The 20,347-nt window shown below is 43.7% G+C and overlaps 1 protein-coding gene across 2 annotated transcripts in view; it reads left to right on the forward strand.

Annotated features, from left to right (window-relative positions):
* Window positions 1-308: 308 nt before the first annotated feature.
* LOC137377777 (sodium- and chloride-dependent neutral and basic amino acid transporter B(0+)-like) overlaps window positions 309-20,347 on the forward strand; it is a 68,860-nt gene continuing 48,821 nt past the window's right edge. The window contains exons 1-3 of one of the 2 annotated variants that reach the window (XM_068047819.1): window positions 309-581; window positions 4,973-5,126; window positions 19,030-19,161. In XM_068047819.1, the coding sequence (XP_067903920.1) occupies window positions 510-581; window positions 4,973-5,126; window positions 19,030-19,161 (358 nt within the window). In that variant the 5' untranslated portion in view covers window positions 309-509. The remainder of the gene's footprint in view (window positions 582-4,972; window positions 5,127-19,029; window positions 19,162-20,347) is intronic. The other variant, XM_068047821.1, reaches the window with a different exon arrangement.

The following is a 20,347-nucleotide window of genomic DNA, read 5'->3' on the forward strand; positions in this document are numbered from 1 at the left end:
CAAGTCCTATAGATTGCTTTAAGTTGCTGCCATTAGCAAAACACTTCCAATCCTTAAACAAATACATGCAAAGTTCTGTTTTCCCTGAGCTCCTGATTGGTGCAGATTGATTGGTGCTGTCCCCTTTAAAACTGCCCCTGTGTCCAAGCCTGTAGATCCAGAATAACTGAACTTTGATACTGAGTGTTCTGAATCTAATGCAAATAATAGCCAATAGGAATGTTGGGTCCAGCAGATTCAACAACTGACAGCAGAAATATTCTGGGACCTTGAAACTAAGCATGACCTGTGTAAACAGGATGACATTTATTTCAAATCACCACTAATGAACTGGCCACTTCTTGGAGTCATTGCACTTTGTGCTGCTCTGGGGCTCTATTTAGGAGCTGAATTATTCACCAGATGCTGGAAGCAGTACAAAATCAGAAAACTTTTCTACAAAAGGATCGTCCACAAGCTGGACACCCAAGCCTGTAAAAAACAGAAGGATCATTCAACATTGTCCAAAAATGGACAAGAGACAAATGGCTCTATCTGTGTTCTCACAGAATGACCATCAAACACACCCTTCAGAGGAAACAGTGAGTATTTTATCAAAACATGACAGTAAACTCATGTAGACCTTGAGAGGTGCTGAATGATTTGGGGATTTTTGTTGCAGTGAATTGCAGAGGCTCTCTGTGGGATCCCGGGTGTTTCCAAACTACCAACTGATTGCTGCTAAATGGAGAACAACAGAGTGATTGAATTGTAACTTTCAGACTCGTTTGCAGCAGGAGAGGCCAGCAGCGTGTCAGGAGCCCGTACGTTTTGGCATAACATTTGTCAGTATTTTTTTAACTGAGCCACTGTATTTGCCTCTGACTTCCAGGTTTCCTGACCAATTAGAGGGGATGAGGGTAATGATGACCCACAGCAGTCTGTTTCTGCTCCCATATTTAAAGGGACCCTGCCAGTGTCAGGATTGAAGCATTGTGGAAGCATCATGACACAGCTGGAACTGCACAAATAGAGTTTCAACATGGAAAGGCAGCACCACACTTCACCACTGTGTCCATGAACATAACACTGCAGGCTGGAAAGGCTGTAGGGCGATTCTGTTTCCTGTGAACAGGAGAAAGACGGCAGCCTCAGAGGACAAGCAGGCATGTCTGAAAGTAGCCGGTGATGTCTGCAGCAGGCGTGTGCTGCCTCCTTCCTGGATGCAGTGACCCAAGAGGTTCAATGATCTGATCAGGGCAGGAAAGGTAAGTGCCATACCACATGCAAGTACAAGCACCCTCACTCTGCCTTCCCCAACCTTCTCCTGCACATCACTCCTCAGACCAGCATAGCCTACACCCTTTCCTTTCTGTTGAAACACCTCCTCACATCCCCATCTGACCAACCACTACTGACACTCACCGTCATCTCATTGCAATGGCACACCCATTCTCTACAGTGACCCTCAACAAATGTTGTCCCGTCCTCTCAAAAAATTCCACAGCTCACAGTCAAAGGTCTCTTCTTTGTCTCCTTGCAGGAAAAGAGAGCAGAGAACACCAGGAAGAAGGATAGAGCCGGAGGCATCCCTCCAGTCATCTCCATCTTAACAGGAGGATGTGATGGAGATAAGCCTGGTCTCTGCATGCCTGGTCATTGGCGATGGAGTGATGGGAGTCTCTCAGCTACTAACAGAATTAAATATCACACAGCCACATGGCATACAACACTCACTTATGTTTACTTGAGTCAGCAACCACTGAAAATGATGATCTGAACAATGATCACCAATCTCTTTCACCTTGTCAATTCTAATTCATATTCTTTATCTCCACAGGTCCTGCATGCTTCTCTCAGGAGGTGCTGTCAGAGAAGGATGAAGACTTCACAAAGAAGGTCACTCACTCTGAGGAAGCATCGTCACAGGACTCATGTGAACCCTCCACATGCTCAGATACCCATCTCTGTGAGGAAGCCAAGACAGGAAGTTGGATTGTCACATGGTGAAATACACATCACAAGTGAGCAGGAGCAGATGCTGAAGATAGGGAGAGCAGTGGAGAGTCCCCATCGGAGAGTGAAGAAACTTCCAAACTTTGTTTGGCTGGATGCAGATGCTGAGCCTCTGGGGTAGTTGATGAAAAGAACTATTCTGGAGAAGCAGCAGAAAATGTGTGAGATTCTGTCAGCATTTCCAGTCGCACTGTACACAATTGGAGAGGGATTGGAGGAGTCCGTCACTAAGATGAGTGCCATGATGTCTCAGGCCTTCTTGCTGATATCTATGTCCATGGAAAAAGTCGCTGCCTTCATGTAGCATCAGATGCAGCAAGCAACCAAGGGCATGCTGGCCCTCACCACTGCTCTGCTCACTCAGTCTGCCACTTTCAACAGGATTGAGGAAAACCTCGTTTCAGCCATTCAGCTGGAGTGCAGCAAAGTGCTCCTCAGCTCTTGGCCTTGCAGGGAAGTGTGGATGGGACATGATACGGAAGAAGGAGAAAGGGCAGAGGGTACTGGGGACTTTGCTCAAAGCACAATTTCTCCTGGCCACTTGCCACCACCACTTCCCCACCCACCCACCCCACCCCTCTTCCTTCTCAGCGAGAGCTCCACTTGCTGCCTCCTGTCCCTGGCTGAGTTGGCCTCTCCATAGGTGTAGGTGGGGTAGTCTTTGGCAGGGCCCTCACAGGCTACAAAACCCAGAGGTTGGCCAAGAGCATCTGAGTATTCAGAGGAGGGATATGAGCAGCCTGTCTGTGTCTCTGCTGAAGCCACAGAGATTGCACCACATAGGAGTAATAGAAAAAGGAAGAGAGAGGATTTGTAGTTGCACAAGGGTGTTCACTTGGCCATTTAACATTGTGTTACATTGTCATGTTGCTGCTTCATGTTCATGAACAGTAAAATGTATTTGAAATTTCCATTGTCCCATCTTACACATTGCTGTCTGCCATCTGCCAAGTAGCCTTCTACCCTGTGAAGAAAGGTTTGACAAGTGGAAAAGATGAGCATTGGGTGCCTGTGAGAGGGATTGTTGATTGTGGGACTGATTTGTGCTTGTGCTAGGGGTGCCCAGTGGGTACAGAATTGATGTGACAGATGGCTGTGCTGCGTGCCAGAATCAGTCTGTCCAGGGCATCTCTGGCAACTTAGTGTGTGGTTACAGGTGACTTTGGCATATCAGACTCCTCTTCCTCCTGTAGCTCCTTCTCCTCTAAAGATGCGAAGCAGTTATCACCTTCCCCTTCCTGAAGCTTCCTTCCTCTCTGCTGCGCCCCCAGATCTGTTCAAGCACCTGAATTGCATCTTCAACATCCCGCTTGCTTGTTCAATTGTAACTCCTGTGTTCATGTGGCTTCTGTTGTACCTTTCCTGGGTGTCTGTGCTTGGGCCATGTCTTTAGAGGGTTTCCCTCATCTCCAAGGAGCTATCTGCTGTCTCTGCTTTGAAGTGTGAATATCCCTGGGAGACTTGACTGTGCAGGATGAAAGCATCATGACAGCTCCCTGAGAATCTTGCACAGACATGGATGGTGATCTTTCAATGGTTGCAGACCAGTTGAACATTGGTGTGGAATTCTGCTGGGTGATCTGAGGGCCCCTGGATTGCCACTTGTGTGCAATCTGACTCCCTGGACCTGTGGGCACTGAGCCAGTGCAGCAAATCTGGGAACCTGATGATGCACTGATGGCATCTGTCACCTAGGGAGATGCACTGATGAGCAGCAGATTGTGAGATTTAACAAACATTACCAGCACATCCCTGGAAGGAGCCGGAGGGGAACAAATTCAGGGCATTGGTGACTTTGATGATGACTGGAAATGAGTGCCCACCTGGTCCATTGGGAAGGAGATTTTCTTTCAGGAGGTTGCTGTTGTGGGACAACCTTAAGAGTGAAACACCTTAAGAAGCTATGAGTGAAGGCCACCGGAGGAAGTGTTGCCGTGTCATACATATCCAGGGAGTTGTGGGTGTAGCCTGACAAAGTGAGATGTGTTTAGATGTGGCTCCTAAGTAACTATTTGTACATATCTGTTCTAATTTAAAGTACAATAAAAACCCACATTTTCTTTAGCTATTACTTGCAGTCCTGTGAATCTTACTATGGTTCAGCTATAAAAGGACCAAGTAATATTACAGTTGCAACTGTCCGCGACCACCTGACAGGAAAGTATGAGCCTCCTGAGGCACAGGTGCTCAGTCATGTTCAGGAAACTTATGCTCTGCCTCTATACCCTGTGAGCTGGAGATCTGTGCTGATCTCGTCTCTCCTGTGAATCAGCAGGGGTTTGAGGAGAAGACTTCTGATGCTCTTACTGCTGTTTCCCCTGCTGTTGTTTGTATTGCTGGTGCAACTCCTGTTCCTCCTTTGAGTCCAAGTAGAGCTGCATAAGCTGCTCCTATACTGCTGTGCAGATCAAAGGCAAAAAGCTCTGAGGTAGCAGAAATGACCTCCGAAGTATTGGAAGTCACCTCCAAAGCAGTGAAAGCACACTCTCTCAGAACAAATCGGGTAAGCAAAAGCATTTCATTTAGGCAAGGAAGTAACTCTTAGGTCTTAATATTTAAAGACTTTCTTTCATGCCCATTGCTCAGCTGTCAATTCCCTTTCGCCTTGCGTTACCTGGTGAGATCTAGGAAGCCCAGAAAACCCATATGCAGTGTTAAAATCAGTATCCTGGGTTAAAACAGCAGTTAACAAGCATTTAACCTACTCAATTGGCAGACCCGCCTGTCCCATGAGGTGTTCCCACACACTGAAGAACATGTTGAGATTAAAGGCGGAAGTCGACGGGTTCCTGCTGACTTTCTGACATGCTGGCAGTTTCAGCTGTTTCAACCTGCTGCCCACATAAAAACCCACTGACCTTGGCAGGTTAAAATTCCCCCCAGTGCATGTGTAGTGGGTGAAAACAGGACTTTTTATTTGAGTTCTCGTCTGACAAAGCCTAATTTCTGAGTTGGCCATTTTCTCTCTTTTCCTCAGGCTGCCACCAATGAACATGTGGGTGAAAGTGACGAGAATGTGGAGCGAGGGAACTGGTCTTCGAAGACTGACTACTTGCTCTCAGTAATCGGCTGTGCTGTGGGTCTGAGCAATGTCTGGCGATTCCCTTACCTGGCTTACAGAAATGGAGGAGGTACTGGAGTGAAATCCAAAATACAGGGGAGAGAAAGCAAAAATGCATTCATTGATTTATTAAGAACATTAAATTTAACTAACTGTACTAGGCAAATAGTAGAGGATTGAAATTTCTGATATAAGGAGCGATGAATTGAATATTACAGTTTTAAATTGTTGTCCATTTATAAAATATTTTCCTTGGGCTGTGGGTGATATGACAAGGTGTTATTTATTGCCCATCCCTCGTTGTTCTGAGGACATTATGAGATAACCACATGGTGTGAGACTGGAGAAATGTGTAGATCAGAACAGGTAGCAGTGGCAGTGACCTTTTCAGATGGTGACATTTGAGAACCAGTTGAGTTTTTACAACACTGTTATTATCATTTTCAGTTCAAGCTTAAAGGTTCCAAGATTTATTGAATGCAATCTTACAATTCATCTCGATGGTATTTGAACTTGTGATTTGTTCAATAAAGACGAATGGAATGTTTGCCTTTATCTCAAGAAGGCTGGAGGAAATGCTGCTTTAATTTAAAAGTGACTCATTTAGGCACCATCTGGAGTGCTGAATTCAGTTCTGGAAACCACATCTCAGGAAGGATATATTGGATTTGGAGGGGCTAAAGTACAGATTCACCAGAATGATAAAGGGTTAAATTATGATGGTGGGTTGAATAAACTTGATTAGTATCAGAAAGCTGGAGGGTGATCTAATAAAGGTGTTTAAAATAATAAAGGAATTTGATAGGATAGTTACGGAACAAGCTATTTCCTCTGGTGGGATGCAGATTCTTAACATAAGTGTTCCCATCTATATTCTTAGTCCAGTATTGAAACTACTTCACTTGAAGCCTATCACTGTTATTAGCTAGTGTCAAGCAAACCCCCACCAGCCAAGAATGAGGAAAATTAATTTCGCCACATGAACATTGATTTTTAAACTGCTGATGGTGAAGAAAGATCTTGCTTTAAAAAACAATTGGAAACTTTGGCTGGAGAGAGACATTAGGATATCCACAGACAGTACTTCAGAAAACAAAGGGGCCATTCCCTTCTCCAATTTAATCTACAATGGACTTTTGATTACCAGACAGTGAAGGTGGAAAGGCTAGCATTCCAGGTTAACTGCTAAGATGGCCGAATACACAAACAGACGTAGTTGGACCAGTTTGATCACATGACTGGCTTACTGTTGGAGTTGTTTGAATTTTGATCTTGCCACAGAGTGTTTGAAAATCAGGAAGCACTTTTCTCGCGGCCTGAGAAGACCTCCCTCCTGTCTGCTCTCATCTCACTCACACCAGCATCGGAAACCATTAAAGACATATGAACACTAACAGAAAAGTCTCCTACAGTGAACAAGGTTTAAGAATAATACTGGGCCCCAACGAAAAGTAAGAGCTGTCTACAATCAAGGACTCTATGGTGAGCTGGAAACACAGCACAGTAAACAAGAAAATCTTCTGAAATTGCTTCAAATCTCTCCATTTTCTTTTTCTTTTCTCTGTCCCTATTTGCATGTGTGTATCGTGTATGCATGCTAGCGTGGGCACGTCCTATATCCGTAGCCGTGAACCATATTAAAGTTTGTTTAAGGTTTAATAAGTTTCGTTTCTCCTCTTTAAACCGAAGAAAACTTTTTATGCTCACTTCTTTGCCTTATAATTGGAAAGCTGTGAACAAGGATTTACAAAGAGGGAGCTCAAAACACCATGTGTTTAAAATTAAACCCTGTTACAATAAGACCAGGTAAAGATAGTAACAGACCCCTAGACACCTTTCTCACCTGGTTGTAACACTAGAAAACAGGAAATACGTAAAGAGGTTATTACAGCAGTGCCTTCTAGAGGTAAAACCATCAAGCTCAGTAACTATCTAGAAGAGATTTACATTTTGAGAAAGGCTGGCACTGACAGTGAAATAAATATCTTTTTGGTTAAGAGTGAGATGCATCATATAAATGGTATTAATCCAAAATACATTTGCCTTGCCAATGGTTTATTACTTTTAGATTTAAAAAAATAATAATTCTCAGGATGTGGGCATTGCTAGCAAGTCTGTTATTTATTGTTCACTCCTAATTGTGCTTTAGAAGGTGGTGGTGGGTCTTCCTTAACCACTGCAATCTGTGTGGTCAATATACTCCCATAATGCTCTTAAGTCAGTAGTTCCTGAATTTTCACCCAACAATAATGAATGAATAACAATATATGTCCTAGTTGAGATAATGTGTGACTTGTGGGGCACTTGGGCGTGATGGTGTTCACATGTACTTATCACACTTACCCTTCTCGGTCATGGAGGTTTAGGACGTGTTGCTGAGGAAGCCTTGGTAAATGACTGCGGTTCATTCAGTAAATAATACACACTGCAGCCATGGTATGCCAGTGGTTGATAGAGTATTAAAGCTAATGGATCGGGTGTCATAGCCCTGCAATTTGTTTTCCTTTGTGTATTTATTTAATTCTCTTTTGAATGTTACTATTGAATCTGCTTCCACCATCCTTTCAGATAGTGCATTCCAGATTACAGCAACTCACTGTGCAATAAAATATCATCTCTGTTTCTTTTGCCAATCACCTTAAATCTGTGTTCTCTGGTTACCAACCCTTCTGCCACTGGAAACAGTTTATTCTTATTTACTCTATCACAACCGTTCATGATTGTCAACACCTCTATCAAATCTTCCCTTAACCATTTCTGCTCTAAGGAGAATAACACACACTCTTCCAGCCTCTGCACACATTCTACACCTGCTCTAAGGCCTTGGCATCCTTTTTGAAGTGTAGTACCACATTGAACATAATACTCCAACTAAAGCCGAACCATACTTTATTAAGATTTAGTGTAACTTCCTTGCTTTTGTACTCTATTCCTCTATTAATAAAGCTAAGGATCCCTTTTGCTTTTTTAAAGGCATTCGCAACTTGTCCTGCCACCTTCAAAGATTTGTGTACGTACACCTCCATGTCTCTGTATTCCTGCACCTCCTTGAAAATTGCACCATTTATTTCAGATTGCTTCTCCTCATTCTTCCTACCAAAACATATCACTTCACATTTCTTTGCATTAAAAGAGAGAGGAAATATTAAGGGTTTTAGCATCTTTGAAAGTGGATAAATCACCAGGCCCAGATGAAATGTATCCCAGGTTGCTAAGAAAAGCAAGGGAGGAAATATCAGAGGCTCTGATCATCATCTTTCAATCCTCTCTGGCTACAGGTGTGGTGCTGGAGGATTGCAGGACTGCTAATATTGTATAATCATTTAAAAAGGGGGGAAAGGATAACCTGAGTAATTGCAGGCCAATTAGCCTAACCTAAGTGGTGGGCAAATATTTAGAAATGCATTGATTAATCAAGGACAGTCAGCATAGATTTATTAAGGGGAGGTCATGTCTGACTAACTTGATTGAATTTTTTAAGAAGATAACAAGGAAGATCGATGAGAGTAACAAGTTTGATGGAGTCTACATGGGTTTTAGCAAGGCTCTTGACAAGGTCCCACATGGCAGACTGGTCATAAAAGTAAGATTCCATGGAATCCAAGGACCGATGGACTGTTGGATCCAAAATTGGCTTAGTGGCAGGAAGCAAAGGTAATGGTCGATGAGTGTTTTTGTGACTGGAAAGCTGTTTCCAATGGGCTTCTGCAGGGCTCAATACTAGGTCCCTTGCTTTTCGTGGTATATATCAATGATTTAGACTGAAATATAGGGATCATAGTTAAGAAGTTTGCAGATGATACAAAAATTGGTCATGTAATTGATAGTGAAGAAGAAATCTGCAGAATTCAGGATGGTATCAATGGACTGGTCAGGTGGGCCGAAACATGCCAAATAGAATTCAATCTGAACAAGCATGAGGTAATGCATTTGGGGACAACAAATAAGACAAGGGGATGCTCAATAAATGTTAGGATACTGAAAAGTGTAAATGAACAGAGAGACCTTGGAGTGCATGTCCACAGATCTCTGAAGCAAGCAGACAAGTGGATAAGGTAGTTATGAAGGCATACGGGATGCTTTCCTTTATTGGCTGCAGCATAGAATATAAGAGCAGGAAGGTAATGCTAGAACTGTATAAATCACTTGTTAAGCCACAGCTAGAGTCCCATGTAGAGTTCTGGTCTCTGCATTAGAGGAAGGATTTGATTGCACTAGAGAAAGTACCAAGGAAATTTATGAGGATGTTACCAGGAATGGAGAATTTTATCTATGAAGAAAGATTGGAACAGAGGAGACTCAGGGGGGATTTAATTGAGGTATAAACAATTATGAGGGGCCTAGATGGAGAGGATAGGAGGGACCCATTTCTCTTAGCTAAGAGATCAATAACCAAAGGGTATAGATTTAAAATAATTGGCAGAGGGGAGCTGAGGAGAAACATTTTCATCCAGAGGGTGGTGGAAGTCTGGAACTCAATGACTGAAAGCACGGTAGAGGCAGAAACTCTCATTGCATTTAAAAAAAAATGCTTGGATGTGCAGTTGAAGTGCTATAACCTACAGGGCTACCGACCAAAATCTGAGATAGCTTTTTGTGCTGAATGGCCTTATTCTGTGTTTCTTTATTTCATCTGCCACATGACTGCTTATTTTACCTACCTTTCTAGGTCCTCCTGAAGCCTATTACTACCATTCTCATTGTTTACTACATTTCTGAGTTTCTTGGCATCTGCAATCTTTGAAATTATGCCATGTGCATTCAAATCCAGATCATTAATATATATCAAAAATAGCAGTGGTCCAAATAATGACCCATGGGGAACACCTCCGTACGTTTCTCTCCATTCTGAAAAACGTTCCCTGTGACTCTCTGCTTTCTGTCTTTTAGTCGATCTTGTATGCATAATACCGCTGTCCGTTTAGTCATATGGCCTTTAATTTTGCTAACTAGCCTATTATGTGATACTTTGTCAATTGCCTTTTTAAGTCCATATACATAACATCAACTGCATAACCCTCATCAACCCTCTCCGCTACTTTATTAACTCGATCAATTTAGTCAAATATGATTTGCCTTTAACAAATCTGTGCCAACTTTCATTTATTAGCCCTTAGGTTTGACAATATCAATTAATTTTTTTCCTGGATTATTTTCTTTAAAACCTTATCCATCACTGACATTAGGATACTGAGTTTATCCTTCTCCCCCTTTTTTAAACAAGGGTATAATATTTTCAATCCTCTGGCATCACCACCATTTTCTAGGAGATGGGAAGATTGGCCAGAACTTCCACAATTTCCATCCTTAATTCCCTCAGTAACCTAGGATGCATCCCATCAAGACTGGGTGATTTTTCTACTTTGAGAACTTTTAAGTACCTTCTCTTTATCTAGTTTTATCCTATCCAGTATAGCTACTGTTGCCTCCTTTTCTGATACATTGGCAGCACCTTCTTCTCTAGTGAAGACAAATGCAAGATACTCATTAAGCACTTCAACCACACCCTCTGCCTCACAATAAAATCTTTTTACTCCCTAATGGGCACAACCTTTCTTTGACTACTCTTTTACTATTTATGTGATGATAAACACTTTCTGTGTTCCCTTTTACTATTTATCTGCTTATCTATTCTTGTTTACTCACTTTGTCCCTCTTATTTCCTTTCTAGATCTCATTTGTCCTTTCTGTATTCCCCTCAGTTCAGCTACTCTCTCTCCTGTTGGAGAGAGTCATTGCTGGGCAATTGTGTGGTGAATATTGCTTGACACTTATCAGCCTAAGCCTAGATGTTGTCCAGGTCTTGCTCCACGTGGAGATGACCTTCTTCATCTGACAAATTACAAATAAAGCTGAACACTGAGCAATCATCGGTGAACTGTTCCGACTTCTGACCTTATGATGGAGGGAAAGTCAGTGATGAAGTTGTTAAAGATAGTTGGGTCTTGGGTGTTGCCCTGAAAAAATCCTGCAGTGATGTCCATGTCTCCATTAAAGAGACAAAGTATCGTAATTCAATTAGAAAGTGAATTTTACAAAGTGCAAATTTCCCTGGTAACTTTATTAATTCACTGAACTTTCTGAACTGCAGTTGAAAGCCAAACATTTGTCTGATATTAATGTACATTGACATCATAAAATCCTGTCAGAATCATGATATAGACAATGAAATAGGAGATACCGAAAATAAATTGATTATTCTGTGTAAGGACAAGTAGAAAAGAAAATGCTTTTAGTCAGATGTATACATCGATGAAGAGATAAATAGATAAAGACATAAATAGATAGATAGGTAGGTTGGTAGTTAGATAATAGATAACTAGATAGGGATATAGATAGATCAATAGATAGGTGAATAGATAGAGATATAGATAGGTGAATAGATAGAGATATAGATAGGTGAATAGATAGATAGGTGAATAGATAGAGATATAGATAGAGAGATATACAGATCACAAACAGAAGCAAAATACTGCGAGTGCTGGAAATCTGAAATAAAAACAGAGAATGCTGGAAATACTCAGCAGGTCTGGCAGCATCTTAGGAGAGAGAAACAGTTGATGGATCAGGTCAATAAACTTTCATCAGAACACAGACCAACATAGAAATAAATTTCAACAACAGATAATTAACACCTGTGCTGTGTTTTTACAGAGAGATGATGAGGGGGTAGTGGGATGGTGGGCGGGAGGGGGGGTGCTGGGGGAGGAAGCTAGATTCCAATCCTGCGTGACTTCTGAACAATGAATAAGAGTGAGGGACTAATATCTGATTGCAACCTCTTGTGTACAATTCCCCCTGCCACCCAATGTCCCACATGGAGATGTGTTGGCTAATAAATTTGCAGGTTGCAATTTCTGATTGCCCTATGTCTCCTCCTAAAACAAGCATTTGTCCCCCAAATCTACTGATCTGGGGCATAACTCCAGCTTTAAGACCCTAATGCCAAATTAGAAAAGAACTGTAGCATACAGGGTCTGCTCAGTTTTTTCCGGGTCTATAGCAGTTTAACTAGTGCCCCTTAATGGGACTGCTGGAGGCTACTGAAGAGCAGGGAAGTTTTTGGTTCTTTATTTCTGCCAATGTGGAGCAGCAGTGCTCCTCTTGGCTGCACAGCAATATTGTGGGCTACTGCTAGCTTGTGTTCACTGCTCTCCCATTCACCCCTTCCCAGGATTTCCTGTGGGCTGGATCCAGAGTGGAGCTGGCTGAGTTTCCAAGGGCTCTGACCAGCAAATAGCATCAGGGTGCACAATTGCCGTCTGCAGCTTTCTGGCATTATTTAGATGAAGCCCTTGATGACAATTTCCAGTGATCCTTGGGCCTTCACGTTTGGGCGCTTGTTGTGAGTCTGATGCCAACTTCATGCCTGTTTCCAACTTGGAACTAATTTCCTGGCTTTAGACCTGCAGCTCCTCAGGTCTCCAAAATAACCTCAAAGTCACCTCAATTTCCCTGAAGACAATTTTTCTGACCTCAGAATATGTTGCCAGGGCTGGAAAGTTGCAGCTTTGAGGAAAGATTGGATAGGCTAGGATTGTTTTCCTTAGAACAGAGGAGGCTGAGGGGTGACTTAATTGAGGTGTACAAACTTATGAAGGGCCTAGATAGAGTAGACAGGAAGGACCTGTTTCCCCTAGCGGAGAGGTCAGTTCCCAGGGGGCACAGATTTAAGGTGATTGGTAGAAGGATTAGAGGGGACATGAGGAAAAACGTTTTCACCCAGAGGGTGGTGGGTGTCTGGAATTCAGGAATGGTGGTGGAGGCAGAAACCTTAACTTCTTTTAAAATGCACCTGGACATGCACCTGAAGTGCTGTAACCTGCAAGGTTATGGAACAGGTGCTGGAAGGTGGAATTAGATTGGGCAGCTAGTTTTTCGGCCAGCACGGACACAATGGGCTGTAATTTTTCTATGGTTCTATGGCTGTATGGTTATATTGCCTGTATTTGACATTTAGCCCTTGAAAACAAGAGAAGGACTAACTACACCTTTTCATCATCGGTGGGTTTGGTAGAACCTTCAGCTGTATTTTATTCACTGAATTTCTATAATTGGTTTGAAATGTTCACGTTTCCATATTATGTGTTACTGAGCATCTCTTCCAATAATGGAACCTGGTCCAAGTCCCAGCCTTTGGAATCAGAGTGCTATAAGTCTGTAAATATTGCTACTAAAGGAATATTCACTGAACAGGTTGCCTTATCTACATTCCTTTATATCAGGTCTCCGCAACCAAGTCATTTCTCGGCCCTGAATTTACTTATTGTCAATGACACAATGGGCAGAATTTTCTCACCTTAGTCCCTACCAAAACAGTGAGGCCATTAGCAGGTCGAGAACCGTTTGAACTCTTCTGTGGGCTTTGCTGAGGTTCTTTAACTGAGCCACGATATTAGCATCCCGCCTCCCAGTTCTCTGGCTAATCAGGGTGAGCTGGCAGGATGACACGCTGATTCTGTCAAAGGAGAGATTTCTAAAGCGACCCGGCAGCACTGCAAATCGGTTAGAATGATTCAGCTGGACATGGATTTTTGAGGCCGCAGTGACCACAGAATTGGAGAGGAGAACTGGGAAGGTTGCTTCCCAGATCTCTCATTCCTACCTGGAGGTTCTGCTGTGGGATCTGAGGGGCTGCAGTGAGGGGAACTCTCCCAAGGACGGGAGGAAGAGGACAACCTCTACAACTAAGCAGGTGTGGAAGGATGTGGCTGAGGAAGTCCGCAACAGAAGTGTGGTCTGTCCAACCTGGAGACAGAGCTAATCCACACACTCTGCCTTTCCCAGCATTCTCCTGAACAGCACTCCTCAGAACAATGCACCATGCAGCTCCACTCATTCCTCTTTTTCTAGGCACCTCATATCCTCATCTGAGCAGCCAACATTCACACTCACTCTCATCCAATTTCCCTCTCACACCCATGCCCCACAGTCATCCTCCATAAACAAAGTTATTTCCTCCTCTCCACACAAGCCATTATGTACACTCAGACTCCTCTGCTTTCCCTCCTTGCAGGAAAAGAGTGAACACAATCTAGCAAGAGGCAGAGACCCGGGGTGGGGGGAAAGGGGTACAGGGAGTTGCCTTCCAGTGACAGGTAGATTGATGGCCAGTGGCAATGTGTGTCCAACCAGCTCACTGAGAAGCAGGTCTTGTTCCAGGAGGTAGCAGATGTCAGCAGCAACCAGCTGTGAACACCTAAGCCTCCTAAGGCACTGGTGCTCACATGTTTCGAGAGAGTTGAACCTCTGCTCATCAACCCTGTGTTGGGGGTCTCGGCTCCTTGGAGCTGGATCTCTATATCCATCCCTTCTGCCCTGTGGAGTGGCATATAGCTGAGGGGAAGGCAGCTGCTGCTGGTGCTGTTGGTGCTGGTGTTACTCCTGATGCTGCTGGTGCTGTTGGTGCTGGTGTTACTCCTGATGCTGCTGGTGCTGTTGGTGCTGGTGTTACTCCTGATGATGCTGGTGCTGTTGGTACTCCTGATGCTGCTGGTGCTGTTGGTGCTGGTGTTACTCCTGATGCTGCTGGGGCTGTTGGTGTTGGTATTCATGCTCCTCCTCTTGCTCTTCCTCGGAGGTACAAGGTAGAGCTGCATAAATTCTCCCATATTGTGGTGAAGTCTGGCAACAGGGAAATGTAGCTGAAAGTGAGTGAAGTGCTAGAGAGGTGAATTGACTTCCAAGAAGTTGGTAATCACCTGTCAAGCGGTGATCGCTCTCTCTGAGAGGAGGTGTTTTTGAACAGCAGTGTCTCAATGGCCGGGTCTGGAGCTGTTCTGTGTAACTGATCAAAGCCTTCCCAGCTTGTCAGTTTCACTGAAGTAACACTTCTTGCTGTATACTCAGCTCAGTGACCCTGGTGAGTTCCACACATCTCAGGAAATAGATTGTCTGTCTATTAAATAGAGAATCCTTGGTTAAAGCATCAGTTAATTGCTTATTAGAATATTTAAATACTTTACCCGACAGCTGCATGGGGCCTCCCCACTTGCCTTTAAACGCACCCAGGTGAAAGCCAGAAGAGGACAGGATGATGTGGGCATCCCGACCTGATGTCACTTTTAGGGGATTTAACTCACCATCATGCACCCAAACCTGTTTCCCCTTGTCTTGGAAAATTCCCCCAGTGTATCTGGGGATTACAATCATTAATATTCCTAAGCTATATTTCTAAGTTTTCCGCCTTTAAGTCAATGCATCTGAGTTGGTGATTGCAGTTACGGCCTTTCCATGAAACACCCACAGAGTCTCCATAAAACCATGTAAATAAATGCAAATAAGGTAAGTGGTGTGTGTTCAGAGGTTTCGCTTGCAATGATCCAAAGTAACTTGGAATGCACTTTATAACATATCCCTATGGTCAGGTCCAGCTGAGACTGGCGGAACTGAGGAACGGTTGAGCATGAATTTGTCTAAACTTTCACCATGGATTATGGGAGCTGGGAAAGAATATTTGGAATGAGGTTTTATACTTTGGCTTTCAACTACATTGGACCTGCCTCACACTGTGAAACCCTCAAGGATATTTTTGTCCCACCCACAGTAACCAGGTGTAGGATTCCCAATGGAAATTCCTTTGCCATTATAACAGAGGAGAAACAGGAAGAGCAGGAGTGAATGAAGGAAAGGAAAGTGAGCAGCATTTAAGCAGCATGTTCCCTTCAAGATCTTACAGCTTCCCTCAAAGAATAAACAGGCAAGACCACAGTGAGAAGCTGTGTGTTAAAAGTGTGCACTTTACTGTACAGACAATAGAGTAACAGCCCCAGCTAATACTTGAAGATATCTTAATTGACTCCCACTGCTTTGTCTATTACAGTGGAAGTCATGGCTGTGGCCAAGTTGTAAGCCAATGGGTCATTATAGGCTGCTGCAGGAAATCTGTGCAACATAGGTCAGGCTGCCATCCAGGCATTTATCCACCAAGTATCTGATATATATGAGACATAGCTGAATTCATCCAGTTTGGCATCACAGCAAAACATCAGTGAGTAGATCCATCCCATTTTGTGGGGTTGCTGGCTTTGCCAAGGTGCAGGATGCAATAGATGAAGTCCATGTTGCTTTGTGATCTCCCGTGGTCAATGCTCCCAACTTCCTCAATAGAACGAGCCACCACTCACTCTGTGCCCAGATTATGTGTGACAATGTAGAACGATCTCTCCACATCAACATGCTATTTGGTGGAAGTTATTTATTTATTTAGAGATACAGCACTGAAACAGGCCCTTCAGCCCACCGAGCCTGTGCCGATCATCAACCACCCAGTTATACTAATCCTACATTAATCCCATTACCCCCTCACATCCCCACAATTCTCCTACCACCTACCTATACTAGGGGCAATTTACAATGGCCAATTTACCTATCAACTTGCAAGTCTTTGGCTGTGGGAGGAAACCGGAGCACCCGGCGAAAACCCACGCGGTCACCGGGAGAACGTGCAAACTCCGCACAGGCAGTACCCAGAATCGAACCCGGGTCGCTGGAGCTGTGAGGCTGCAGTGCTAACCACTGCGCCACTGTGCTGCCCTAAAAAGACCAGGGCTCGTCCGGGAAGTTTAGATTAGATTAGATTAGAGATACAGCACTGAAACAGGCCCTTCGGCCCACCGAGTCTGTGCCGAACATCAACCACCCATTTATACTAATCCTACACTAATCCCATATTCCTACCAAACATCCCCACCTGTCCCTATATTTCCCTACCACCTACCTATACGAGTGACAATTTATAATGGCCAATTTACCTATCAACCTGCAAGTCTTTTGGCTTGTGGGAGGAAACCGGAGCACCCGGAGGAAACCCACGCAGACACAGGGAGAACTTGCAAACTCCACACAGGCAGTACCCGGAATCGAACCCGGGTCCCTGGAGCTGTGAGGCTGCGGTGCTAACCACTGCGCCACTGTGCCGCCCTATTTACCATGATGCTTTCATTCTTTGGCACTAATTGAATTCTTCAAGGAAGGACATCAAGTGACCAGATGGCTTGTGGGTGGAAAGGCCTACCTTTCTGCTCTGGATACTGATCACCCACCTCTGCATCCCCACAAGAGTTACAAGAAAAGCAGCAGAGGAGCATTCCAATGAGATACATGCTTCTGCCAACGTAGAGTTATTGAGTGGACAATAGGGATCTTAGAAGGGTTATTGTTTGCTGCTTTAATAGGTCAGTAGGATCTGAAATATGCTACAGCTTATGCATCCCATGCAGTTGTAACCTTCAAGACTTTGCAATGTGAAAAGACCAGATATGGACATTGCTGCGTAGGTGGCCCTAACAGCTTTGGAATCATATATGTAGCAGCGAGAATTGAACTGCATGGTTAAAGGCATGCCTAGTTGTCAAGCATAGGGCTTCTACTGGGATGCTGTCAAGACCTTTGCTGCGTCCAGTGTACGCAACCGCTTCTTGATACCATGTGGAGTGAATCGAATTGGCTAACGACTGGCATCTGTGATGGTGGGGACCTCAGGAGGAGGTTGAGAAGGATCATTCACTTGGCACTCCTGGCTAGAGATGATTACAAACAATTTAGCCTTGCTTTTCACTTTCCACTCATGATCTAGGCTCCACCATCAATAAGGATGGAGATGTTCATGGAGCCTCCTCCTCCCAATAGATGCTTAATTGTCTACCAGCATTCACAATTGGACATGACAGGATGGCAGAGTTTTCATCTGAACCATTTTCTATGGAATTGCGTGGTTCTGTCTACATTGTGGTGCTTCTGCTGTTTAGCATGCATGTAGTCTTCATGCAGCTTCACCAGGTAGGCATCTTGTACAATTTTGTTGCTGATGGCCCACAATGCCTCATTGATGTCCAGCTTTGAGTGCTAGATCAGTTCTGAATCTATCACATTTAGCATGGTGGTAGTGCGACACAAAATGATGGAGGGTGTCCTCAATGTGAAGATGGATCTTTGGCTCCATGAGCACTCTGCGGTGGTCACTACTACCCATACTTGAATGATCAGATGCACCTGTGACAGGTAGATTGATGAAGATGAGGTCAAGTATGTTCATTCCTCATGTTGGTTCTCTTACCATCAGCAGAAAGCTCAGGCTGACAGCTATGTCTTTCAGGAGTTTGTCAGTAGTGGTACCACTGAGCCACTATTGGTGACAGACATTGAAGTCCCTCACCCAGAGTACATTCTGTGCCCTTGCTACCCTCAGCTCCTCCTCTAACTGGTGCTCAACATGGAGAAGTGCTAATTTGTCAGCTGAGAGAGGGAGGTAAATGGTAATCAGCAGGAATTTCCTTGCCGATTTTTGATCTGAAACCATGAAACTTCATGGGGTCTGGAGTCAATGTTGAGGACTCCCAGGGCCTCTCCCTCCTGACTGCTTACCACTGTGCTCCTGGGGCAGGACATATCCAGGGATGGTAATGGGGGACTCTGGGTAATGGGTCACTTAAGGGAAAGTTCCAACACAAACAAGGTTTGATCTAAAAATAGTGAGGACATTCAGGGCTGGTGTGTTATTTTATGTTGTATTCATATATTTATGGACTTTGACGTTCTGCTGTTTTCAACTGAAATGATCGTTCCTCCATTTCCTGGAGCAAAATCAAGCAAAAAGTTTCTGCTAGGAGCAAGGATTTTCACCTCCTGAAAAGACTCCGTAATGAATTCCCTATAAACTATTTGACTGTGTTGAAATAGAACATTGACTTTGTGCCAGGTGACATTTGAGGCTCTCAAATGAAAGGAACAAGAGTGTTGGGGGTTATGCAATAGGATAAGAGCCTGAATGTTCATTGTGGATGTTTTGTTTTGTATTCAGATGCTGAATAAACTTGCAATCTGCAGTCACACTGTTCTGTCAATGCCAACATTTACTTTCTATGTTATTATGAAATGAACTGTTTAGTTGTTTAACATCCACTACATGAATAAACCCAGGCACTGAAACATCCATACAATCTATTTCAGCTTTTCTTTACTATTTTTTCCAGGTGTGTTTCTTATTCCATACTCACTCATGCTGGTACTTATTGCGATGCCGATGTTTTTTTTGGAATCTTCCTTTGGGCAATTTGCCAGCCTCGGACCTGTTGCAGTGTGGAAAGCTGTGCCAATGTTACAAGGTTAATGTTTAGTGAACAACACAAGCTTGTCAACAGTTTAAATGAATAATAGTGTTTAATTCACAACATTATACTGAAGATTGAAGCCAGCCTTACTGATATATTGTTTACAATCTGATGTCATTTGCTTTCTACAAAGATACAGTGAAGAGACAAATGCAGTGAATGAAATGTTTTCTTTTACATTCCCAATTTCGTCAGGTATTAGACCAATACCTGGAGAAATCACGACCTCTCACTCAGTTATTAGCATAGAACAAAGAACAAAGAAAATTACAGCACAGGAACAGGCCCTTCGGCCCTCCAAGCCTGCGCCGATCCAGATCCTCGATCTAAACATGTCGCCTATTTTCTAAGGGTCTGTATCGCTTTGCTTCCTGCCCATTCATGTATCTGTCTAGATGCATCTTAAAAGACGCTATCGTGCCTGCGTCTACCACCTCCGCTGGCAACGCGTTCCAGGCACCCACCACCCTCTGCGTAAAGAACTTTCAACGCATATCCCCCCTAAACCTTTCCCCTTTCACTTTGAACTCATGACCCCTAGTAATTGAATCCCCCACTCTGGGAAAAAGCTTCTTGCTATCCAACCTGTCTATACCTCTCATGATTTTGTACACCTCAATCAGGTCCCCCCTCAACCTCCGTCTTTCTAATGAAAATAATCCTAATCTACTCAACCTCTCTTCATAGCTAGCGCCCTCCATACCAGGCAACATCCTGGTGAACCTCCTCTGCACCCTCTCCAAAGCATCTACATCCTTTTGGTAATGTGGCGACCAGAACTGCACGCAGTATTCCAAATGTGCCCGAACCAAAGTCTTATACAACTGTAACATGACCTGCCAACCCTTGTACTCAATACCCCGTCCGATGAAGGAAAGCATGCCGTATGCCTTCTTGACCACTCTATTGACCTGTGTTGCCACCTTCAGGGAACAATGGACCTGAACACCCAAATCTCTCTGTACATCAATTTTCCCCAGGACTTTTCCATTTACTGTATAGTTCACTCTTGAATTGTATCTTCCAAAATGCATCACCTCGCATTTGCCCTGATTGAACTCCATCTGCCATTTCTCTACCCAACTCTCCAATCTATTTATATTCTGCTGTATTCTCTGACAGTCCCCTTCACTATCTGCTACTCCACCAATCTTAGTGTCGTCTGCAAACTTGCTAATCA

This window comes from Heterodontus francisci, chromosome 15 (assembly GCF_036365525.1).
Source record: "Heterodontus francisci isolate sHetFra1 chromosome 15, sHetFra1.hap1, whole genome shotgun sequence".
Lineage (NCBI taxonomy): Eukaryota > Metazoa > Chordata > Chondrichthyes > Heterodontiformes > Heterodontidae > Heterodontus > Heterodontus francisci.